Genomic DNA, 26,640 nt, shown 5'->3' with positions numbered 1-26,640 from the left:
AAGAAAGAAGCCGGGACTCTGTCTGAAATAAAAAGCCGAATTTCTCGCTTGCTAGGAAGGCACAACTGCTCTGGTTTCATATGCCTCTGAACAAGCAGAGAGAGCTGAGCCTTTAACGGCTGGTTTGGGGACCTGGGGAGTTCAAGGATGGGTGGGCTTTCAGAAGCAGAGTTGAAGGGTTGGTCGCCTTTAGCCCTCTGGGTCTGCCTAGTTGTCTGAGGCTGAGTTGCCGTGGATAGTTGTAGATGGATTTAAAACCACTTCCGGAGATTACTTGGTCCTGGTATGGACGAGGGTCAAAGCATCATCAATATGTTTATCTCTTGAGTTTGGGTCCTAAGAACTTTTTCTGTTTACAGCAGTCCTATGAGGGAGACACTCTAATTACCCCCTACTTGGTGTAGGAGGAAACAGGGCACATAGAGATGACATGACTTGCCCAGGATCTTAAGGCTGGTGAATGGAGGAGCCAGGATTTTAAATCTGAAAGGTTGGATCTGTGTTCTCTGCTTTCCACGTGGACCTCTTCTGCCTCCCGTGTCGTGTGTTTGCTTTCATGAGAATTGCAGGTTGGTCACGCATGGGCACGTCAAGGAACTCCTCATCGGCATCCATCCATTTTGTTCATTTCAGCTCATCATTCCTTCCCACCTCCGCTCCCTCTATTAGGTAACAAATGGCCACTTAAAAAAGAACAGTCACAAGGCCACATTCCTTGATGTGAAATGCAGTGCCATTTAAGGTAATCATTCCTAATACTTCGGCTTCTAACTGAAAAGTCAGGCTTGCTTTTGCTAAAAGGTTAATAAGCAGAAATCTTGACTTCACAGTACATCAGGACAGATGAATGACTACGTGAAAGATAATGCAAAATTACAGCCTACTTTAACCCTACCGGGTTTGTTCTTGACTCTTAGACAAGCCTTGCAAAAGGTTAAATGGAAAATTAAGGGAAAGACAGGTCTGTCTCTCTGAAAATTCATGTTGTACCTTCTACAGCTCACAAGACTCAACAGTTCATGGCCAATGTGTATAGCAGAACGAGGAGAATTATACCTAGAGAGTTATAATGGTCTCCTACTGGACCACTGACTGATGCAGAGGACAGAAGACGTGGACTTCATTCTGTTTTCACCAAAAACTTAGGTGCAAAATCCTGAGAAATGGGTTGAATCTGTCCCTATGTGTTTCCTAAGGCTGCTCTGAGAAAGTACAGAAAATTGGGTGGATTCAAACAGAAATTTATTGTCTTATGGTTCTGGAGACCAGAAGTTTGAAATCGAGGTTGTCCTCAGGGCCATACTCCTTCTGAAGATTCTAGGGGAGAACCCCTCCCTGCCTCTTTGAGCTTCTGGTGTTTACCAGCAATTGTTAGCTTTCCTGGGCTTACAGATGCATTACTGCCATCTCTGCCTATGCTAACACATAGATATACTCCCTGTGATTCTGTCACTGAGTCTCTTTACCTCTTGTAAAGCCACCAGCCATATTGGCTTAAGAACCCACTCTACTTTACCTTGACTGATCTTCACTAATTACATTGACATGACCTTATTTTTAAATAAGGTCAGATTCTGAGGTACTGGGGGTAGGAACTTCAGCATATTTTTTGTCAAGGGACACAGTTCAACCCGTAACACCAGGATTCCATGCTCTCAGTGGTTTTATGATAAGATTGCTTTCTTCATAGGGGTACTAAAGGGCGGATAATGAGATTCAAGTCCTTTGAGGAAAAAGTGCTCTGTAATTATTAAGCATATCACTGACAGATTAATCGAAAAGATGACGACTTATTCATAGGACAGGCTTTATGAAGTTTAGAATTCTTTTACTACCTACACACACCAGCTGACATCCTTTTTACAGGAGCTGAGCTCCCCAAGGTGTATTTTTGTCAGAATAATAAGTAACTTCAAAAATAAGTGAGATATACACAAAGGGATGATAATTTCTGACCTAGATGTGTTTCTGCGGCAAATTTCAGAAATTACTTCTTTTATGTATGGACTGGACACTTCTTAAGAGAAAACCGGCTTCTCCCCCGAGCTGCAAAAGATTGTTTCTTCTATTTGTTCTGGAAGAAAGAAAGTTTTCATCAGCCCGGACTATCCATATTTGGCTTTTTCACTAAACTTGTAGAAAAGAATGTCAATTCAGACAGTAATTTTTAGGGAGATGCAGAAAGTATGCTCAGACCTCTCGAGAAGTAGTGTTGGCATGAGATAGGGTAACAAAAGCTCCCAAAATCTTGTTTTGAGTTTCGTTGCTCATTGGCTCATTTGTTATTGAGCCCCCCTGGGTGTCGCACAACAGCAAGGGAGATACAAAAATATATGTAAGGTTTGGTCCCTTGCCCTTGGGAGCCCATAAGCAAGTAGAGAAAGCATGTCAAGAAATAGGATAATATGATAAGTTCCATTGAGAAGGTTATTTCCAAAATGCTGTGGATATAACTGATGTCATTGAAGGAAATCAGGGAAGGTTTTCTTGAAGCAGAAACAACACAAGCAGGGAACGTGATTGTGCAAAGGCCAAGCGGTGTAAGTCCTTATAACCTCTTCTGTGGCTGGAGTGGAGAGTGTCACGTATCTTCAGGGACCGTATTATAAAAATTTGAGCTCAGTCATCAAAAGTAATAATCTTCTTTTTTTTCTTAATATTAATCTTTCTTCATTTAAATTAACCTCACCTTGGGAACCCATGGGGGGCTCAGTCAGTTAAGCCTCTGCCTTGGGCACAGGTCATGATCTCAGGGTCCTGGGATGGGGCCCTGTTTTGGGCTCCCTGCTAAGTGGGGAATCTGCTTGTCCCCCTCCATCTCCCTCTCCCCCTCCCTCTCACGCATGCTCTCTCTCTCTCAAATACATAAATAAAATCTTAAAAACAAACAAACAAACAAAAAAACCTCAGCTTTTTAAACAAAACCTAAAGCAGTGGAAAGCACAGTATGGAAGTTAAAATCACCTTTAATCTTTACATCCAGCAATACATGTTTTTGTGTTTTATGAATGTCCTTCAGTCTTTTCAAAAAGTATCCAATAAATTCAATATAATGTATTTAATCTTAGGGGTGCCTGGGTGGCTCAGTGGGTTAAAGCCTCTGCCTTCAGCTTGGGTCATGATCTCAGGGTCCTGGGATCGAGCCCCACATCCGGTTCTCTGCTCAGCTGGGAGCCTGCTTCCTCCTCTCTCTCTCTCTGCCTGCCTCTCTGCCTACTTGTGATCTCTATCTGTCAGATAAATAAATAAAATCTTTAATGTATTTAATTTTAGTTTATTATAATGATAAGGTATACATACTTTTGTCGGTCTGTCTCTCTCTTTTTTCACTTAATTGTACCAGGGACTTTATCTGGAAGAGATTTTTTCTACATAGTGGCGTAATATATCTACATTTTTAAGAACTCTGGTAGCAAGCAGAGGTTTCTACAGTCTAGGAGAACATCAAGATGGCTCATCACTCCTGCCCTTCCTCGCTGCCCAATGATTGGTGTTGATATGTTTCAACTCATCATGTGATTCACAGAAATCAAACAAATGGCTCCTTTTTTTTTTTAAATAAAGGGGCATTTTATGTGATACATGAAAAGGAACATGTCTTGATAATGAACATGTAAATGAAGAAAAATGGCAGGTTTTAAAAAATTATTTAATTAATTTATTTGACCCCGGGTCGGGGCGGGGGGTGTGGGGGACACAAGCAAGGGCAGTGGGGGAGGGAGAAGCAGGCTTCCCTCGGAGCAGGGAGCCAATGCTTAGCGACTGAGCCACCCAGGTGCCCCAAAATGGCAGGTTTTAAACAGAGTACTTATTTTCTAAAAATAAGCATTTCTCTTTATTTAAATCTCAGTCAGAGCATGCTGACTCTGTGATGCTTTAAGCCGAAAACTTCCATAACCGGCATCATTACAAGCCCCACAAGCTTTGTTGACAATATAATAGCCATCTCAAATCATCTGTCTGGAGAACAAATCTTGGATCAAAATAACATATCAGATTTTTAAAATTTATTCTTGAAATAATAATAATACCATTAGGCCGGATCAAAACAGGCCCAGTAGACATGAAATAAAAACTCTGCCCAGGAGTGTAGGTTTGTACAGTGTCCTCTAGGCTTTGTCTAATTCTAAGATCGTTGGATGCTTTTAATGTAGAAAATCAGTAGTTAGTTGCTGTTTCAACAATATTTAATAACATTCGCAAATTCCACTAAAGCAGAGAGTTCACAGTTAAGGGAATCAGAATGATTTTTTATTTTGTCTTAAATTAGAGGCTGTCGACTATTTGTAAATTCCCCATGTCACAGTGAACTGATAGTATTCATCTATGGTGGTGGTGGTGGGGGGGGAGCAGCCTTGATTGTTCTCTAGAGGGAAAAACCACATTATCTCTAAGGAAACAAAAGTCAGGCCAGCTCCAACCTCCCGTTCTGGGAAAGAGAGGATTAGGAAGCAGAAGCACTGACCATTATTGAAAGGTTATTTCCGGGAAGAGGTAAAATCGTTACTTCCCTACAGACATCCAATCGAATACACATTAGAGATTTTATTTTATGCATATGAAGGATACCCAGGCTGATGTTATAGCTAGTTCAAAGGGAAAGTCCAACGAGCCGAGATTTATCTAGAGTAAAGAGATAATAATAAAGCTATAGTCAAAGACAAGGACTGTTTTTTCCAAGAGTAGGAGTGAAGACAGTTGGAACCTCTCCCCCATAAAGACACACTTCACACATGTCTCAGTGATCTACAACTTGCAGAGTCAGAACAGAGCTGGAAACTGATAACTCAGAGAGTGTGCTAGACCTGTGCAGCCTTCCACCGAAGCAGTTTTTAATGCCCTGACGCAGAAACCCATCTCCCTCTGCCCTCTTGTCTTCTGTTTCCCACTACTCCAGTCTTTTGCAACACTAAAACCCAGGATCCAAAGAAATGAAGTCTACAGATTTAGGAGGGGAAAAAAAGAAAAGAATTTTTAAAAAACCCCGAAAACCTCAAAAAACATAAAAACCAAAAATCTAGGCCCAAACACTCACTCTTACTGATTAAGGACAGTGGACACTTTCTCACTGCATATAAACTCCATTTTCCTAGGCAGCCACTGTTAATAATAGACCCTGGTTTTTGAGACTTGAAGATTTTACAATTACTAGAGCCCTCTTTAAAAAGAAAATGGGGGCTCTTGGGGGGCTCAGTCATTGGGCATCTGCCTTCAGCTCAGGTCATGATCCAGGATCCTGGGATTGAGCCCCACATTGGGCTCCCAGCTCAGTGGGAAGCCTGCTTCTCCCTCTCTTACGCCCCCTGCTTGTTTGTACCTCTTGCTGCCTCTCTCTGGCAAGTGAATGGATAAAATCTTAAAAAAAAATTTTAAAAATTAAAAAAAAAAAAAAGAAAATGTGTATAAGATTTTGAATTAGATAAAGGGCAAATACTTACCTCGAATGAGAAAATAAATATGAAAAATAATAAATGATTTAAAAAATCATAAATCACAACTTAAAAGCTTATTTTTAAAAAGCCATATATGCCCAATGTGCAGCGAAATAGCATAGAGTTTATTTTCTTGTTAATAGATTCACGCCTCCGTAGCTCCTTTTTCCCTACAGTTTTTATTCATGTAGCTTCTGATCAGCCTATCATATAATGATGATTTCATGATTTTATTTCTAGAGGGAAAATGGAAAGGTAATTCAGGCTTTTTTCTATTGTGGTCATTTATTTCTGTTCTGAGAGTCATTTTCTGTGCTGTTCCGTCTAGATCCATCAGACCTCATTAAGACAAGATGAATCACATGAGCTGGGATGTGATTTAATACGCTTCTACTCAATTTTTGTGTCTTACACACTATGAATTCAGGAATTCTGAAGTATTGTTTCTCAGAATTCCCATCAAGAAGAACGAACATGTACAGTATGTTTATTGTTATGTATGCTCTATTTTCAAGTGGATTCTCCATGATGGAGACCTTGGATGTCAGAATAGGTGGTCATCTGACTCTGAACATTTCAAGTCTTGTTTCCCATCCATGTCCCACATACCTGTGAGGTCAGGAACATGTTTCCACTTGGATCCACTTCTGTCTTCCCATCTTTGTGTCTTTGTGAGGGAGAGCCAACCCAGTAGACCCAGAGAATCTCTCAAGAAGCAATTCCTACACCAGGACAATGAACACAATGTTAACGCACCAACGATTATGAATCCCATACCTATATCCCACTAAAACCAAAATAAGTGTATCTTAAATTCACCTTCCCCTTAGCCAGATCCAATCACTTTAATAACACCAGAGGACTGGGATGTGTAATAAGCAGGAAGTTGGTGGTGAAGGAAGGGTTCTAACTTAGTTGCGCCTAAACACCTCACTCTCACAAAATATGGAAAAACACAAGAATATATGTTTGTGTGAACATATTGCTAATAACCCTCCCTCATTCCTCACTATATCCCCAGTGTCTTGACCATTACCTGGATTATAATAGGCACTCAATAAATCTCTGCTTAATGATTAAAAAAAAATGCTTAAGGACCAGTATGAAAGGAAGGATATATTTATGGAGGCAGGGTTGGTGCCCTCAGGAGATGCTTGTGTACATAGAAAATACTATTCAAGAGGTTGTTTTGTTTTGTTTTTAAATAGTATTCAATTTATTGAAGTTCAATAGTAGTAAATAATATTCAATTTATTAAAGTTATAATCATAAAAGAAAAACTAACTCTCAGGCTTAAGTTTAGCTCAGAAATGTATTAAGCTTAGCTTGCAAATATATCTGTGAGCTCAATATATTTTAAATCCAGCTAATAGAGTAATGACTTTCATGGGATCTCTGACAAACATTTGGTTTCCCTTACAAGCTTAAATGCCTCAAATATTTTAAACGGCTTTTTAAAATTTAACATATTCACTTTCTTTAAGTGTCTCCCAAGAGACTGTATTAATAAAAATCATCTTTCTGTATAGTTACCATGTCTTTTTAATTTATGAATATTTAAGTTCACAAAAATTTTAAGTTTTAATTTTGTTAATGTATTTCAAACGCGTATGTATAAAGTACATGCAAATTTATTATTTACAGAAAGCTGTTAATACTATGGTTTTGTTACTCTTAAATTTTTAAGACTTAGCTTTAAGGTTTAAGAAATCTATTCCCACTGAAGGGAATATAGTTCTCATTCCCATGAACCAAATGATCTGTGATCGGAGGCTTTGCCCAGAGATTCTGTCCACTATGGGTGACCACCCTGCTGGGGCTCACCGAGTTCCACCTTAATTTCCTCCTGTTTTCGGAACTCCAGAAGGTGACTGAGTAGCCCTATTGCCCTGAATTCAAGTTTCACATTTACCAGTTCATGTCCATTCACAGGCTCTGTGACTCTCACTCAACTTGGTCACTCGATATAATTTTGTATTTGCTTTTTCCTTCCCCATCTTAAAAGTACATGGCATTGCTGTTTGCCGACTCAGACTGAAGCATTTGATGAAATTTTAAAGACAGAGAAATAGAATTTCTACCGAAGGATAAACACTCCTCTGTTGGATGAGCTCGTTTTTTAAAATACATATTCTCAAATTCGTACCACTGATGGAAATGTGAGAATGATATCCGGTTGAATTTTGTGTATTTCACATGGCCTTTGTGTGATTTGCATTTGAGGTCGTTCCACTGCAGCAAATGTCAGTACCTTTCCTAAAAATAAAATCAAAGCCAGCCTCCTGCTATTCGTAAGAATGTGTCAAAGAATTTCAGAGAAGGAAAATGACAGTCCAAAAAACTGCCATGGAACAAAATAGGTGAGATTTCATTAAATGTGATAGTAATCGTCAACACAAATTTTAAAAATAACTCTTTTTTTTTTTTGCTTGCCCCTATTATGATATTATTTCTTAAAAGTTTTTATTTAAATTCCAATTAGTTAACATACAGCACCGGGGGATGTACAGAATTGTCGAATCACTATCTTGTACATCTGAAAAATAACTCTTGATTGACAAGGTGCAGAAGAAATGAATAATAGATCTATGAATTGAAAATCTCAGGTTATGTAAATACATACTCATAGATACTAGAAGAGGTAGGATGGAATGGTATAAAACAATGTGCTAAATTTTCCACCATAGATGTTTATATGCTTATAAAAGCTGATACAAAGGTCAAAAGTGATTATTCAAAGAGCAAGGATGTTGTAAACTCATCACTATCTTTATCATTATAATCTTGTATCGTATATCATAATAACAAAAGCCAGAAAGTGGGGGCTCTAGGGGAAATAAAAATAGATTAATTTTTAAACTTGTACAAGAAGTTAGACTTTTGAAAATAGATTAAATGATTAATAGATATTAATATTAATATTTTTAATATTAATAGATATTAATGTTAATAAACTAATAGATTAAATGCAGAATTGTAAAATTAACAGCCAGAGGGGATTAAAAAGAGGATAGTGTTGACTGCTGACTCCCCAAAGAGATCAAGCAAAGCCAAGTTTATTGTTTATTGCAGTAAGAGACAGCAGAGTCTCTGCAGCATCTCTAGAGGGGAAAGTCAAAAGCGGACGTCGGTGAGGTTGTTGTGGTCTGATTTCAGCGGATCTTTCAGTGCAGGGACCTCACTGGGATTTGGCAAAGTTTGTGATGTCGTTGAGGAATGATGGATGCGGAAAGGTGAACATCTTGAAGTGAGTCGTTCCAGAACAAACAGTAAGTTGAGGAAGCCACTTGAGCAATCTATTGTTCCGTAGGAAGAAGAAACTATTGTTCCTCGTCCTGAAGGGAACAAGGGGAATAGTAGTCTATTGTTTCGATAAATGGATTTTCAGCAGATTCCTCAAACAAACAATAAAGTTATTTGCAACTCCATTTTTCTGGGCAAGAATTTCCTGGCATAATAAAGTCATGGTAATGTAGAGAGTAAAGTAGGTTGATGTACAGAAGAGCTGTTGTCGACAGCATTTTTTAATATCAGCATTATTAAAAATTAAAAAGAAAATACAGCTTGTATATAAATGGGGGAAAATGAAATGTAAAAGGAGTAGAAAATCAGAAAACAAAAATTAAGCAGGCAGGAGGAAGAGATAACTTACCAGTGAATGTTAAAAATGAAAATGAGGGGTGCCTTGGTTAAAGCCTCTGCCTTCGGCTCAGGTCCTGGAATCGAGCCCCGGCATCGGGATCTGTGCTCAGCAGGGAGTCTGCTTCCCCCGCTCTCTCTGCCTGCCTCTCTGCCTACTTGTGATCTCTGTCTGTCAAATAAATAAATAAAATATTTTTAAAAAATAAAAATGAAATACATTATCTAGTGAAAAAATGCATTCCGTTATATACTAACTGAATATGGCCATATTTTAACATCACACCTATAGATGAAAAATAAAGGATGGACAGTGATGTCTCAGACCATCACAAGAACATTGAGAGGGTGTATTATATTCATCTAAGACATTAGATTTCAAGGCACAATTTACTGATGTGAAGGAAGCTCATTTCATGTTGGTGTTACAAAACTCAACAAAAAAAATGCAATCATGGATCTTTATGTGCCAAGTGAAAGGGCATGGAAATATATAAATTAGGAACTTTTGCGGATAGAACATAGGAGAAAGAGGAATTAGGAAGTGTGTGGAGTTTGGGGTTAGCACAGGTATTAAGAGAGTGAGTTGGGAGGGGTGTGGGAAGGGGTCACAGCGGTGGAGGGAAGATGAAAGACCGCCAGGGGGTCAGGAGAACGGCCTCTGTAGTCAGGTGTGAGAAAGCAAATCGTAAAGTGAAACCATTTTGAGTATCACTGAGTTGTGTGGTCCAAGGAGAGAATTCACGTACAAAGAATTCAGGATTCCTGGGGCGCCTGGGTGGCTCAGTCAGTTAAGCATCTGCCTTTGGCTCAGGTATGAGTTCAGAGTCCTGAGATCAAGACTGCCTTGGGCTCCCTGCTCAGCGGGGAGTCTGCTTCTCTTTCTCTCCCTCTGCCCTTCTTCCCGCTTGAGTTCTCTCTCTCTCTTAAATAAATAAATGGATAGTTTAAAAAAAAAAAAATTCATGATTCCTGACAAGCCTACCGGTATTCAGACCCAGCTAGAAATGCAGATTCCATTCAAGAGTGCAAGCAGAGTGGGGGTCCACATTTCTGGGAGTAGACCGAGTTAGGATCTGGAATGTAGCTGGAATGTAAGGTGGCAGCCCATGTGACCTGGCAGGCCAACGTTTCGTATTTTCTGTGGTCCACGACAGAGCACCTCTAAGGTGGAGCTCATGATGAATGAAAGTATTACTGAGACGTATCAGTCGGTGTCCCAGGCTTTAGGAAACTCCAGCATCAGATTAGGCAAGCCCCAAACTGACCTGAGCGTAAGGATAGCGGCTTGGGGCTTAGCCAGACTCTCAGCAGGACAGGGATCCCAGCCTGTGTACGCTGAGCAGACACACCTTCCTCTGTTCCGTGCCCCCCGGGAGCCAGGAAGATGGACAGGTGCGTATAGAGGGGTTCAGCGGAATCAAAACCACATTACTTATTTTATTTTTATTTAAATTCAACTAGCCAATTTCTGACTTCTTTAGTTTCAGATGTAGTGTTTAATAATTATATCAGTTTTGTGTAATACCCAGAGCGCATCACATCATGTGCGCTCCTTAATGCCCGTCCTCCGTTACTTCTCCCCACTCACCTGCCCTCCAGCAACCCCCAAGTTTGTTTCCTACAGTTAAAAGTCTCTCTTGGTTTTTTCTCCTTCTCTGATGACTTCCTGTTCTCTTTTCCCTCCCTTCCCTACAAATCCTCTGTTCTCTTACGTATATTCCATACAGGAGTGAGACCGTATAATTGTCTTTCTCCATTTGACTTATCTCACTCCGCATAATCTCCTCCAGTCCCATCCATGTTGATGCAAAAGTTGGGTATTCATCCTTTCTGATGGCTGAGTAATAGTCCATTGGACATATAAACCACATCATCTTTATCCATTTGTCTGTTGATGGACATCTGGGCTCTTTCCACAGTTTGGCAACTGTGGACATTGCTGCTGTGAATATTGGGGTGCAAGTGACGCTTCAGATCACTACATTTGTATCTTTGGGGTAAATACTCAGTAGTGCAATTGCTGGGTCATAGGGTAGCTCTATTTTTAACTTCTTGAGGAACTTCCATACTGTTTTCCAGATTGGCTGTACTAGCTTGCAGAACCACATTTTGCCACATATTTAGTTTTTAAAAATTTACTTAAAGAATTTGAAAGATGTTGGTCTATTCAATTGGAAGTTTTATAACTCCACAGGAAAAAACTCTCTCTCTCAAAATAAATAAATAAATAAATAAATAAAACATCATCAAAGACTCTTCAGAAGTGAAAATCAAATTCTGTGAAACTAGGAAACACAATATTAATTTTCAAAAGATTTTGTTTATTTGACAAAGAGAGAAAGAGAACACAAGCAGGGGGAGCAGCAGAAGGAGAGGGAGAAGCAGGCTTCCCACTGAGCAGGGAGCCTGATGCAGGACTTGATCCCAGGACGCCGGGATCATGACTTGAGCCAAAGGCAGACGCTTAACTGACTGAACCACCCAGGTTTCCCCACAATATTAAGCTTTTCAGTTCAAGTTAAAAGGAAAAACTAGATTTTTCTTTCACTGTTATTTTGAAATACTTAAAGGACTCACAGGAAGTTGCAAAGATAGTACAGAGAGGTCCCCTGTACCCTTCACCCATTTTTTTTTAGCAAGTAGGTTTTTTAAATTTGTGAGTTTCAAAACATTGAGTATTAACAGAATTAAATTAAAAGAAAACACGTAGATAATTTTTTTTTTTTTTTTCCTACAAGTGTCCTGTGTGTGAGTGAGTGAATGCATGCACTCAGTTCCTCCCGGGACACTGAAGAATTCCCACTAACAACAGCTCATACTGGGACACTCTGAGTTTGACCAGTGCTGGGGACATCCAGCTAGAACTCCCCAGTAAACTCTGGGACAGACTGGCTGAGCGTGTGTCCTGCTCTGTCCCCGGTGTGCCCTGCCTGCCTTCCCCCACTCACCAGCACTGAGACCTTGAGCCTGTCTCTTAACCTGTGCACCACCGCTCTCTCACGGGTGGCTGGATGGTGACAGCAGTCACTGCCACACTGGGTTGTCGGGGGGTTTGGTGAACGGAGGCGTCGCAAGCTCCAGGCTTGTGCTTGGTGCACTTCTGTTCTGACTCAGCCTGTACGCCGCTGTTCTTATACCTCTGGGTATAACCTGGGAGCAAGGTCGCAGTTCGGACATGTATTTGGGAAGCATATGGCAAGAAGAGCCTAAAGAATTTGTGTAGAATGAGAAATAAGAGAGAAGTCTACGGACTCCCAAAGAGCACCAGCATTTAATCTTTTTTTTTTTTTTAAGATTTTATTTTTATTTATTTGACAGAGAGAGATCACAAGCAGGCAGAGAGGCAGGCAGAGAGAGAAGAGGAAGCAGGCTCCCCGCTGAGCAGAGAGCCCCATGTGAGGATGTGAGGATGAGGGGCTCGATCGCAGGACGCTGAGATCATGACCTGAGCTGAACGCAGAGGTTTAACCGCTGAGCCACCCAGGCGCCCCAAGAACACCAGCATTTAAGGCATAGCAAAAGGAGAGGATCCTGGACAAAAACAAAAACAAAAAGCAACTAAACAAAAAGCCCCCCAAAAGAAGGAGCACTCTTAGATGAGGAAAGAACATTCATATGCAGCCATGATCACAAGGGAGTGGACATTGGGACAAAGATATAATCAAGGATCCAAAAGCTGACCACATGCGGGAACTGGATCTATGACAGGTGAGACCCCACAGATTGATGTGGAAAGAGGAACATCGTCGGTGGTTTCACGTGGAAATAAACGAATTGAATTCCAGTCTTCCATGACACAGTCATTCACAATGAATTAAAGACTTAAAAGTGAAAAGCAAAACTTTCAAGCTGCTGGAAAACATATTGTAAAATATTTTGTGACATTAGAATCCTGAAAGATTTATCTAAAAAGACACCAAAGTGACTATGACAGAAATGATCAAGAAGTTTGACTCCATTAAAAATTAAAATGACTTGTGTGAGACTGGTGAATCAAGGACCCATGCCCCTGAAACAAATAATACATTATATGTTAACAAAAAAATAAATAAAATAAAATAAATAAAAAATAAACTATACAATTTGAACATATTTTCATTTGAAATTCAAATTAAAGTAAATGTTTAAGATTTTACAAGCAAAATAATTTGTTCTCAAGAAAGTTATTTTTCTTCTAAAATACTAAAATGTATTAAAAAGTAAATATAAATTATAATCAATAAACTTAAAATGTTTTTTAAAATTAAAACTTCCGTTCATTAAAAGGCACCGTAAAGAAAAAGAAAAGATGTCAGGCCAGGAGGTTTATTTATTTATTTATTTATTTATTTATTTATTTATTTATTTTTATGGACATATAATGTATTTTTATCCCTAGGGGTACAGGTCTGTGAATTGCCAGGTTTACACACTTCACAGCACTCACCATAGCACATACCCTCCCCAATGTCCATAACCCTACCCCTCTCTCCCTCCCCCCTCCCCCCCAGCAACCCTCAGTTTGTTTTGTGAGATTAAGAGTCACTTATGGTTTGTCTCCCTCCCGATCCCATCTTGTTTCATTTATTCCTCTCCTACCCCCCTAACCCCCCATGTTGCATCTCCACTTTCTCATATCATGGAGATCATATGATAGTTGTCTTTCTCCAATTGACTTATTTCACTAAGCATGATACCCTCTAGTTCCATCCACGTCGTCGCAAATGGCAAGATTTCATTTCTTTTGATGGTTGCATAGTATTCCATTGTGTATATATACCACCTCTTCTTTATCCACTCATCTGTTGATGGACATCTAGGTTCTTTCCATAGTTTGGCTATTGTAGACATTGCTGCTATAAACATTCAGGTGCACGTGCCCCTTCGGATCACTACGTTTATCTTTAGGGTAAATACCCAGTAGTGCAATGCTGGGTCATAGGGTTGTTCTATTTTCAACTTTTTGAGGAACCTCTTTGCTATTTTCCAGAGTGGTTGCACCAGCTTGCATTCCCACCAACAGTGTAGGAAGGTTCCCCTTTCTCTGCATCCTCACCAGCATTTGTCATTTCCTGACTTGTTAATTTTAGCCATTCTGACTGGTGTGAGGTGGTATCTCATTGTGGTTTTGATTTGTATTTTCCTGATGCCAAGTGATGTGGAGCATTTTTTCATGTGTCTGTTGGCCATCTGGATGTCTTCTTTGCAGAAATGTCGGTTCATGTCTTCTGCCCATTTCTTGATTGGATTATTTGTTCTTTGGGTGTTGAGTTTGCTAAGTTCTTTATAGATTTTGGACACTAGCCTTTTATCTGATATGTCGTTTGCAAATATCTTCTCCCATTCTGTCAGTTGTCTTTTGGTTTTGTTAACTGTTTCCTTTGCTGTGCAAAAGCTTTTGATCTTGATGAAATCCCAATAGTTCATTTTTTCCCTTGCTTTCCTTGCCTTTGGTAATGTTTCTAAGAAGACGTTGCTGTGGCTGAGGTTGAAGTGGTTGCTGCCTGTGTTCTCCTCAAGGATTTTGATGGATTCCTTTCTCACATTGAGGTCCTTCATCTATTTTGAGTCTATTTTCGTGTGTGGTGTAAGGAAATTGTCCAATTTCACTTTTCTGCATGTAGGCCAGTAGGTTTTTATAACACTTAATAACTGACAAAAAGTCGTTAGCTAGAATACACTAACAAAAATACAGTAATGTTCGACCCCACTTTCACCAGAGAAGGAAGTTTAAGATCTCATGTTGATATCCAGAGAGAAGAGCATTCTAGCCAGAAGAAGTGCAAAGGCTCTGAGACAGATATCTGCGTGTCTTGTTGAAAAATAGCAAGAAGGCCAGTGCGCTCAACCCACTCTGTTTATATGCCAAATAAAGACAGGTAAGAGTCTAGATCATTATTTCCATGTCTTGTAATTTAATCTTTGACTTAAGAAGCCAGCCAGCAAGATGCTTCATAAGAAAAAACTAAAATATTTAATCATATAGGACAGATTAGAGTGACCAAATGAATTTTGAGATTAAATATTTTGATTTTGATTAAATATTTATTTGATATGCACATATCAAATAAATATCTGATAAATATTTATATTGAATTTTGATTAAATATTTAATCATATAGGGGTTGGTTACAGTGACCAAATGGATTTTGAGAGAAAGGGACAAAGTATAATATGAGCAAAATTTAAGATGTTTTAGGCAATTCAATATTTAATTTATCAGGACCACATTAAGTAAGCATCAGCTCAGGGCCAGGCCCTCTGTTAGGGACTGAGTGAGAATCAAAGAGAAGAAGGAAAACCCAGACCTAGAAGGAGCCACATGCCTCGGTAACTAATAAGGAGAAGTGATAGACAATGTAACATGTGACGTCATAGTGAACATAATGTTTATTTGTTGACTTCTCACGCTCCAGACACAGAGCCTTCAACACAAGCTTAACCATCCCCACAGTAATCCTAGATGGTTGGTATTATTTATCCCCAATTTGAAGATGAGGAAATGAAATAGAAGGGAGAGTAAGTCATTTGTTTAGAGCAGGGTTTCCCAACAGCGGTGGTATTGGCACTTGGGGCTGGGTGATTCTCCGGCGTGGGGCTGTTCTGTGCATTGTAAGATGTTCAACGGCCTCCCTGGCCTCTGCCCACTGGAAGCAAGTAGCTCCTCTCTCCCCATGGTTACGACAACCCAGATGTCTGCAGACCAGTTATCTCCTGGGTGATGAAAGGGTCCGGCTCGGGGAACACTGGGGTGGGACTTCAAACCGACTCTTTTTGACTCTAACGGCCAGAGTTGCTGGTTGTTTCTGTTTGTTTGCTTAGACTTCTTTATCAAGTGTACAATGTCTCTACGAACAGGAGTATCTTGGGTCCTACCCACTGATGTTTAACTGCCTTCATTGAAGGCAATATGGTGTTGACCTCCAGATGGCTCCCACCAGAGGAAGAGATGCAGTGAAGGCACGGCAGACATTGTCTGAGGTTCCTACCATTTGTTCAGTATCTCGGGTAATGATATCCCATGAAATGATAAATAACAGCCTGCAGACACTGTTTGTGTTGCTTCAATTTCATTCACTCATTCCCTCGTTCGTTCATTCATTCATCGATGCCCGCCTTGCCTGAGGCACTGAGGCTCATCGTGGACAAGTCAGAAAGGTTCCTCCTGCTCAGTTTCGTAGAAGGTGGGGAACAGACGGGAGACATGGTAACGTATCGTTCAACAAGGGAATGTCAATTTGTCATACGCATTTTGAAAAAATAAAATGGTTTTATGAGGGCGGGTGACTTGGTTAGAAGGAGCGTGTGAACTGGGATTCAGAGATCACGAGAGGCTTCTCAGAGGAGGTGACATAAGCTGCGGCATAATAACAAGAAGGAATCAGTCCTGTGAAAATCTGAAGGGAGAGTTTGTGAAGAGAGGAACAAGGAAAGGTTAAGACGTGGAGGTGGGAGCATGTTATATCTCGGGAACGGAAAGGTCTTTATGGATGAGAGGGGAACCTGCAGGGCAAGAGGTAGCTGACATCAGGGAGGTGCAGGAGGACCCACCCATGGGCATGTTTGACCTTGCCGGACAAGGAGGGGTGTGGCTTGTAGTCTCTGTGCGCGCTGAACGTGATCTTCCTGAAGTCGCTTCAAGAGGAAGGCCAGGTGCAGTCCTTCTTTGAGCTAAACTGCGAAAGCAATGTCCTGGGTGTCCCTGCCGCTATCAGTTTTATGTTTTATGTTTGCAGTGATTTAAATGGACTGATGTAAGAGTTAGGAGTTTGAAGCTTACAAGGGAAATCAAAGAAATATTTAAAATATATTAGTTCAGTTTGTTGTTCTCCCTGCAGAGCTTCTGCGAAACAGACTTTTTATTGCACTTGTTCCTTAGAAGGTCTGTTGAGTGTTTGAATTCATAAAGAGAGCCCACAAGCAGCTCTAGTGTTTAAGAATTTTGATATTGTCAAGGACTGTCAGTGATTGTAGATTTTTTTAAGAAGGATTTTATTATGGTGGTCATCTCCTTTCATGTTTTAGGCATAACAGTTTCATGCCTATTGCTGGTAATGGGATAAAATGGAAATAATTTAGACGTCCATCAGTAGAGAAAGGAGAAATAAAACGTATTATGGTCAAATGATCACATTTGTGATTCAGCAGGTTAATGACTTAGATCTGCATGGATCAACTGTGCAGGTCTCCGTGAAATGAGGAGGGGAAAGGTAAATTGTAGGACAATAGGTGTAGAAAAATGTGATTTTATCCTCCCGATCTATATTGAAATATAATTGACACATTATGTTGAGTAAGTTTAAGGTGTACAAGTGTTGATTGGATACATTTATATATGGCAGAATGATTACCCCCAGAGCATGTCTTCTGTCTCATACCACAGCATGGTGATATGAGACAGAAGGGACATGAAAATACTTTGGGGGATGGAAGATACATTTATTGCCTCGATTATGGGCATGACTTTGCCAGTGTACACGTATGTCAGAACATGTATGTCAGGAAATTTTACATTTCACATACCGTGGTCTGCTGTCTGTCGATTACACGTCTGTAACAAGCCATTACGAACCCGTTGTGGTTGGTTGTTGATCTGAACGGCTAGGCCGGCAGCAACTTTTCTTCCTTACTAGGACATACAAGGTGGTGGTCCACTTTGAAACGAAGGGCCTCTGAGATTTTTTGTCAACTACAGCAGTAAATGCCTTTGGTCTGAGATTCCGGTGGCTGAACTTTTGGCTATTTTCAGCTAAAAACATGCTAATGGACAAAATAGGAAATACTAGCGGGGGAAGATGTCAAGGAGACTGTGCATCTGTGTTTAGCCACGTTAAGATGCTAGGATGTTGGGATGACTGGGGACCCCCAGCCATTTCCTTGTGGGTCACTCTGTGCACTCCGGCTTTTTTCTCTGATCCAGTCTTCAAGCCAGCAGCCCTCTGCCCTTGCTGGACACTCCGGCACTGAGCCTGGCTCATGGCTTCCCAGAGTACAACCTCCATTTTCCCGCTTGTCCATCTTCTTGTAAAGCCAAGGGCCTGTGACTCAGCTCTGGCCATTGAGATAGAAGTAGAATTGATGCGTGCAGCTAATACAGTCACCAGCTGAAGAAAGGCGTCCTTAAACTTACCAGTGGAGCTGTCTGTCATATTTTTTGGTCCATGTTGCTGTCTTTTTTTTTTTTTTTTCCTTGCCTTACAATTCATCGACCTAGGAAGTATGTTTTCAAAATAAAACCATCCCAGACAAAATTCACTGAATTGTATTTTATGAGTGAGGTGAAAATGTTGCCTGTTTGGACGCCACCGCTGTCACCGGCCGAGCCCCATTCTGACGCAGGCTGCTTCTGTGTCTTTGGTCGCGTCATTCAGGCTTTCTGCTTCGGGTCCCTCGGCTGCGAAATGCGGATAATATGACAGGGCTCATGAGTGCTGTGAGGATTAATTAACACTGGCAAAGCATTTTGAACATAAGACATTGCCCTCTGCACACGTTTTATCCGGGGACTTCAACGGACCGCATCAACGAGGCCGGTCCCTTTATCTCTGTTCTCCAGATCATGTTGTGAGTCTCTCGGGGAACTAGGGAAACAGCCCCGCGAAGACCTCTGGACTATTGACCTTCTGATCTTCTTGCCACAACCCTGGATACATGCTTCATTTTGAAAAGGGGCTCTGTGAATGCCAAGTGTCTTTGTCATCTACTTCCTTCTCTTGGTCTTCTTTCATGCGTTGGCCTAGATCTTCCTGGATTAGCTCTGCACTGACCTACAGCGGGGAGGGCTCTTCTCCTCAGAAAAGAAACTCGAATATCTGGGAGAGCCTAACGATCACAAGACTCCTTTTTTTTTGGTATTCTAAATCAAGTTCACTAGAAGGTTAGTTTTGCTTTTGTGTCCTTGGTTATAAAACTCAAGACATGAGGTCCACCCGTGCGGGAATAGTCATCCTACTTTTAGAAGTTGTATTTAGGATTTATTTATTTAAAAAAAAAAATAAAAGGCACACAAGAGAAAGTTGACATCTCCAATGCTCCCACAACAAATAACTACCACTACTATTTTAGTGCAGATATATTCGACCTTAGTTTTTTTGTTTGTTTTTTTTTTAACCCATTTTTTAGAAACCAGGCCCTCCTTCGTAGATCATCTACAATACACTGAGAAACCCTGTTATCTTCCAGGACTCATTCCCCAATACCCACTTTTCATTCTCCAAATCCAGTCACTCCGACCTTCTGGGCTAGATGTTCCAGATGGTCTTCTGTCTGGGACACATGACCCCTGTTGTCCTTCTCCCCACCATCCTGTCTGCCATCCCTCAGAGCAGAGCACCTTCTCCTTCCTATCCCAGCTTCTAATTTCTCCACCCCCCATCTCCCAAAGGGGTCAGGTCCTGTCTCTTTGTCCTTCCTCAAACAGCATCATGTAACTTGCCTCTGTGCGTAATTTGGTACATATTTGAGTATTTTTTTAAATGTCTGTGCTCCTGATGGCTCGCCACCCCCTCAAGCTCAGTCTGGTCCTTTCCTGTCTGCTTCACTGGCTCCTCAGCGCCTAGGGAGCCTGGCTCAGATGATACTTGCTGGATGAATGAATGAGAGGGAATATCCTTTATGTGCATTCTAATGGCTGTGGTATGGCTTTGTAAGAGAATGGTAAATGTTGACTCTTCCTGTTGACTGGGTTTCAGCAGAAGCCTCAAAAGCCCAGTGGGGGGGGGGAGATAGGGGGAACATTAGAAAAGTTTCTGAAGCCAAGTATTACACCCTCTGTGCAGAAATTGCAAAAAGAACAGCAGCAAACCATTTTGTCTGCATTCGTTGACCATGCACCCCCAGCTAAATAAGCCACTGCGATTCAAGAATTTAAAGAAGGAAGGTTCTTTGGCAGAGAGTTGGTTTTCTTCTTCCCATGAGACAAGGAGGGAAGATCTGTCCCCTTACTCTATAGCAGGGGAGTGATTTTCAAGTGGATCACTCTTGATCACTAGACATAAGTCTCTAGAAGCATAGAGGACACAAGGACTGGTGGTAGACCCAATCCTTAATATTCTAAACATGGAGGCCTGGGGTCAGCTGGTTGACTTGTCTTGAGGCAGAGCTACGAGCAGTGGCCGCCCTGGGAGTGAACTGACCATTCAAGGGCCTGGACGATACTGAGTAGAGTTTTTCCTTTGACCAGGTAGGGCTCATCGTAGAATAAATCCACCAGGAGAACCAACTGCAAGGGCAAAAACCCAACATGGACCTGGAGCTTGAGACTCTGGGGTGTTCACAGCCCGTCCGAGAAGGGCATTGGAGATAAGAGTTCTTAGCAGGTGCATCTCTAAGGAACTCAGAAAAGCTTCTTGACAGAAAGAGCAAACATTTTATGTCTTTGCCCAGAGGGCATCACCTCCAAGGCAAAACTTGGAGCAAGCAAAACTTTTCTTTCCTTCCACACCACCCCCCTACCCCGAGCTCCATGGAAGCCTATAGTTATTGCACAGAAGAGGGGGCAGAGCAGAAAACCAGTGAAGGAGCCATCTCCTAGCCCTACCCTCCCAGTCCTGAACTGGGTTAAGGGATAAAACTTAAATCGAATGATATTCAGTGTTATACGGCTATTAGACTGAGATGACTCTTTATGACCTCCTAGTTGCCAAAAAAGCCAGAGACCTTCTGGAAACTTCATTCAGGTTTAGAGAAACAAATTTTCAATAAGCAAAGTTTAATGGGAAAAGATCATACCAGGTAGATTCCAGTTCCTTCAGAAATTTGCTTACATGTGTGTACCTGCTTCCATGTAAAATATATGTTTAGATGCAGACATATTAACATACGTGTAGATAATATGAAGATAGTTTTCCATATTATCATAAATAATGCTGCTGTGGATATTCTTGTAACTAAATCTTTGTGCCTTTGGATGCATTTCCAGAACTGGATAAGCAATTATGAAAGTTTTTTAAAATCTCTGATAGATATCACTATGCTTCAAAACAGTTGTATCAACTGATATAAATTTATATTTTCAGTGGAAGGTTCATTTCTCTTTTCTTAAAGATTTTTGGTACAGGTCTTTAGAAGTAGATTTTTGTATTTGGTCTTAGCACTTCCAGTCCAGTGTCCAGTCCACTTCCAATCTACTTTTTATTAATTAGAGAGAATAATATTTTTAAAAAATGCAACTTTCCTGGGGCGCCTGGGTGGCTCAGTCAGTCAAGCATCTGACTCTTGGTTTTGGCTCAGGTCATGATCATTCCTGAGATCGAGTCCTGTGTCAGGCTCCATGTTCAGCACGGAGTCTGCTTGAGATTCTCTCCTCTGCCTCTGCCCCTCCCCCTGTGCGCTCTCTCTCTCTCTCAAATAAGTAAATAAATAAATCTTTTATATAGAACTTTCCTGCATTTTTGGCTTTCTCAAGGGCTCTTCATTCTAGCTGGAAAGGCACTTCCCCAACGTTGTCCATAGATTCTTCCCATCTTTCGCATCTTAGCTTAAATGTCACCTCCTCAGAGAAGCCTTCCCTGACTCCTTCTTACTGAAAGTAGGGCTGTTTATTATCTTCCCCCACAATAACATACCACTTCTGTTCCTTAAACTGTCACCGATAGTTATCTAAACTGTTTATCTGCTTGTTTTTTTCTCTCTCCAACTGGGACTACAGGCTGCATGGGGACAAGCTTGTGTGTGTGTGTGTGTGTGTGTGTGTGTAATCTTATTGTGGACAGACCCCACCCAGAGCAGGTGCTCGGTCAGTATTTTTTGAAGGCAGGACAGAAGCAATGAATCAATGAAAGACAGAAGCAGACCTGCTTCCAGGTTTTCTCTCAGCTGATTACTGTGTCATCTTCCAAGTCATCCTTCCTTGGCTGGGTAAGGACTGGTGGAGAGGGAGCTGGCCGCCCAGCAAACAAGCTCTCTCCTTGGTGATAGCCAAATCATTTTCATTAGCACGGTCTCTCCTTGCCAGAGGAAAGGCTGTCTGTTTCTGGCCTCGCAGCAGGCGACGGAGCCAAAGCTCAAGCTATTTTTGGTAAAGACATCGGACGAGTGCCATTTCAGCCTCTGCCTTGGTACTTTGTGGCACTTGGTGAAAGTAACACCTCCTTGGGCCAAGCATGGGAGCCCATCATCTATTCTGGAAAAGTGCAGAAGCCTCTGGATTTCTGCACGTAATTTTCTGTCCTGGAGAGTCTTACAATAATAACAATAATGATAATAATTGGCTGAATGGGATACAGAGGGGATGGCATGAGTCATTCATATTTCAGGCTTGAGTGGGTTCCCACTTTGAAAATGGTGCAGTGGGGGGAACTGTGGGTTAATTCCTGGCTCTGCAATGTGACAAGGTTTTGTTCCTTATCGACAAGATGTCCGAAGAGGAGCAAAGTGCTACTGCATGTAATTCATTCTGATCTCACACTTACTTCATTTTAATGCAATCAACTCTTAGTCCCCCGGCTTAGACGGAGAGCAGGGGATTAAGTATACTCAAAATGAGTATGAGTACCACTGTTGGCAGAAGGGAGTCTCAATGCTGAGCAAACAAACAAATAAGCTTGAAGGGTTGGAAATGAGTTAAAAACAGGGATTGAAATAATGAGCTTTAAAATGACTAATTTATGTATTTATTTATTTGTTTTTGAGAAAGAGAGAGCAGGGGGAGGGGCAAAGGGAGGAGAAGAGCACACTCTGCACTGAGCTTGAAGCCCTATGCGTGGCTTGATCTCAGGACTCCGAGGTTACAACGTGAGCCGAAATCAAGAGTAGGAGGGTTCACCAACTGAGCCACCCAGGTGCCCCAAATAATGATTTGTGCGTGTGTGTCACCCTTCTCCCCAGTGAAACTGAATTGTGTGTGACTGTATGTCCACTTGCCAGCATATAGTGGTGTGAGTTGTGCACTGTGCAAGTCTATCAGCACAACTTACATTGTATATCTCTGAATTCCTCTTTTCCTCTTCTGCCATGGTTGTGTATTACACGATTTGGACAAGTACAAGTGACTGTCCATCGTGTGACATTTAAGGGTTTGATTTAATGAAAAACAAACCAATAAAACCATATATTAGGTTCCTTCCTGCAGTTAAAAAAAAAAAAAATCACCTGTCTTTTCCCAACCAGTTTGATATTTTCTAGTTTGATTCTAGTTTCTTCATGTCTGGCTTAATTATTTATGGATATGGATTATATTCAACATTAATCATCATGAGATGTATTTCTCAGTTTCTGGTTTTGTCAGTAATTACTTCTTTTTTCTTGAGCCATTCACCTCTAGGCCCTTATGCCTCCATTCCTTCATTCTTGGTTTCTGTGATACGGTTGATTTGGTGTACAGAGATGTGTTGGACAAATACCTTCCATGAACACGTCTATGGCGTGGCAACCATGGACAGTATTTTTTTTAAGCTCTAAGCCTTCAAAAAGAACTCACCGAATGATTTTATCATTTCGTCCTTCTTTGGTGAGAGATTGAAACTTAAAACTTCATTTACAGCAAATGACAGACAGCACCATGGCAGAGCAAATGATTTATTAGATAATAAAAAGAGTTCTCCTCCCGGAATGTTTGCCTTTTGACTGTCCCAACTTACTCTCAGGCCTCCTATGACACATTCTTGGGTGATTCTCTTCCTTATCTGACACCTACCAAACCAAAGTGACTAAAAGCTAGTGTTCTTGGCCGGAAAGGAAAGATTTACATAAGCTTAGCTTGAAAGGTCTTCAAATCTCATCTGGTCAAAGTGGTCAGCACTCAGTAAAGGAACTTTCTTGTCCCTAGCTCTGAGTAGGGTCATCCAACCTCAGCTTGGTCCCTTCTGTGAACAAGAACTATTTCTGATGGTGTCTTTGTGCCTTTGCAGTTAGGGCAAATTAGAAAGATCTTCCTTGAAGGAAGCAAGCCACCTCCCTCATGACCTCTGCTTTTCAGAAGGGCTATAGGACCAAGCTGGTGTCACACATCCTCCTTCTGTCCCTGTCCTGCGGTACCTGGAGCAAGTCTCAATTTGCTGGAGCTTCAGTTTCCATGTGTGCGACAGTAGGGATCTCATTATGACATGTACGTGATAGTACTTATTTCATTATTCCTTTAACAGGATTAGGACCCCATCTAGCAGCCTGGTGCCCCTTACATGTCAGTGGGTATCAACCCAAGCATGCTTCAGGAGGGTCGTGCAGTTGGGGCAGTGAGTCCAAAATCTGTCTCCCCTCTTCATCTTACTCTATAGGCAGCATGCAGTTGGGGCAGTGAGTCCAAAATCTGTCTCCCCTCTTCATCTTACTCTATAGGCAGCACCGCTTAATGGTTTTCAGGGTGAGCTCCATTGCTAGGCTACTGGGGCATACATATGGGCCTGGTATTTACATAAGGGAGGACGAACCTCATGGGTGCAGGGGAGTTTAAGTGAGTTAACCCGTGCGTGCGGTTTAGAGCCTTCCTGGGCACCAGACTTTATCAAGCACCTGCTCCGGACGAGGCTTTGGGGGTACACATATTAATGAGGCCAAGGGTTAGCCCCTGGGAAACTTACATTCGGGCGGGAAAGACAGGCTCAAACAAGGAAAATGTAGCAAATGATATCACCAGGAAGCCAAGGAAACCGGCGGAAGCTCGCTCTGTAGCTTAAGGTAGGGCAGTATCCCTCCCCGCCTATGCCAAGGTCAGGGCAAACCATGGCAACACCGCCACCCGCTCAACAGAAAATCAGCCCTTCTCGGGAAAGCGGTGGGGCCGAGAGGCGGGGTGGGCGGTGGCTGTGATCCAGTGGAATCTCCTCTCCTCCAAAAATCAAACACCGGAGCGAAAGGAGAGGGCGCGTGCTCCCGGCAGGCTGTCCGCGAGGTGCGGGGGCGGGCCGGGCGCGCTCGGGGTCCGGGAGGAGGGGGCGGATCGGAAGGGGAAGCGGGTCGGGCCAGGTGGGCGGGAGAGGAGGGGAGGGGTGCGGCGCGCTCAAGTGGTGTCTGCCCGCGGGTGGCCGCGGCCCGGCGCTGGGACCCGCGCGGCTCCTCCTCCTGGGCGGGGGGGGGGGGGCCCACCCCACCCCTCCGCGGTCCTCCGTCGCGTCCCTCTACCTCCTTCTCCTCCTCCTCCCCTCCCCCCTCCTCCTCCCCTCCCCCCTCCTCCCGGGCCCCTGGAAGAGGCAGGGCTGGAGCCCCGAGCAGCCGCCGCTCCTCCTCCCGGCAGGCCGGCGGATGAGTCAGCTGACGGCGGCGCCCCAGCCTCTCCCCGCCGCGCCGCGCGCCCCGCGCTCCCGCGAAGTGGCTGCGAGCCGGCCGCCCACTTTCGGGGTTTGGGGGACAGACAAAGTGATGCGCGCCTTCTAGAGCCGCGCCGAGCCGCCGCCGGAGCCGCTTCGCCGCGTCAACTTTCTCCCCCCACGTCCGCTCCGGCCCCGGCCCTGAACCCGCCCCAGAGCCGCTTCGGCTGCGGGCGCCTGGGCGAGGGGGGTCCCGGCCGTCCAGGATGGCTTCCAATTTTAATGACATAGTGAAGCAAGGGTACGTGCGGATCCGGAGCAGACGCCTGGGGGTAAGTATCGAGCCTTTCCCCTCCCCTGCGCTTCTCCGGGTGCGTTCGATTGTCTCCATCCTCCGCCCGCATCCCCGGAGGCCGGCGGCAGAGTCCGCGGCCGCGGGCGGGCGGAGGGCGCGGCGGCTTCTCCGCCGACAGCCACGTCGCCTGCGGCTGCCCCTGCCAGGCCGGGGCTCGGTGTGTCACGGGTCTATCTTTATCTCTCGGATGACTTGGCTTTCTGATGGTGGCCGCGTGTTCGGCTTCGGGAGCCGCTGGAGCCCAGCGCCTGGAAATAAATATTTCTCGGTAGCCAAGGGAGTCGGAGCCCCGAAAGCCGGCTGCGGGTGCTGAGCCTGCCGGATGCCCCCGGTGCCCCTCTTCCCACTCGCCGCCAACTTAACTTTTCCAGGGGATGCATGCGAGGCTGAGAAGGAGGGCAGGCGCTCTCGCCGTGAGCAAGGTCGGGGACCCTCTGACCCCAGGGAGGATTTGCTGCTCAGCCGAAGGGCTCTTCCGGCGTCCGGTCCTGGACCATGACCCGCCGCTGTCCCAGGTGTGGGCCGCGGCGGTGTGGGCTGGTCCTCGGGCCAGGCCAGCTCGGGGTGGCTGCCCGAATCGGAGTTTTCTCTGGTCCTTATCCGGGCTGGTGGATTTCTGTGGCCGTAATACACACAGGAAGCCCACTGGAAGATTCTTCGGGGTGGAACCTAACACCTGGTGCAGAGCGGGCTCTCCCTAAATGTGGACCACGAGAAAGAATGAATGGGTCTGGGGGTACTTGTTGGGGACCGAGGTTGGCACAGGGATGGCTTCTCTCTTCAAACTCCTCTTGTGCTCCATTCTCTTTGCTCCGCCTTGATAGGACTTCAGAGAGAACTCATTTTGCTTCTCTTTGAGATTGAGTGATGAGACGGAGACGATACTGGAATGATTTTTTCTCCCCAGATTCCAACCTATCTCATTTCCCTTTGTTCTTGTGTCAAATATTGTTGCTGGTTTTGTTTGTTTGTTTGTTTGTTGGGTGTGTTTGGATGCTGGCATTGCGGGGGCAGAAAGTTTACTTTAGTAACGTCTGAAATCATATCC

At 43.1% G+C, this 26,640-nt stretch overlaps 1 protein-coding gene across 3 annotated transcripts in view; it reads left to right on the top strand.

Annotated features, from left to right (window-relative positions):
* Positions 1-26,640, top strand: part of DOK5 (docking protein 5) — a 353,468-nt gene that overhangs the window by 175,974 nt on the left and 150,854 nt on the right. The window contains exon 1 of one of the 3 annotated variants that reach the window (XM_059133200.1): positions 24,765-24,882. The exons of 1 other annotated variant lie outside the window; for it this stretch is intronic. Coding sequence is in view for 1 of the 2 variants with exons in the window: in XM_059133199.1 (XP_058989182.1) it covers positions 25,504-25,569 (66 nt within the window). In the remaining variant the exon portion in view is untranslated. Of the gene's footprint in view, positions 1-24,764; positions 24,883-24,954; positions 25,570-26,640 lie in introns of those variants that run through there. One more of the 3 variants, XM_059133199.1, reaches the window with a different exon arrangement.

This window comes from Mustela lutreola, chromosome 9, assembly GCF_030435805.1.
Source record: "Mustela lutreola isolate mMusLut2 chromosome 9, mMusLut2.pri, whole genome shotgun sequence".
Lineage (NCBI taxonomy): Eukaryota > Metazoa > Chordata > Mammalia > Carnivora > Mustelidae > Mustela > Mustela lutreola.
This window is presented reverse-complemented; position numbering and strand designations above follow the sequence as displayed.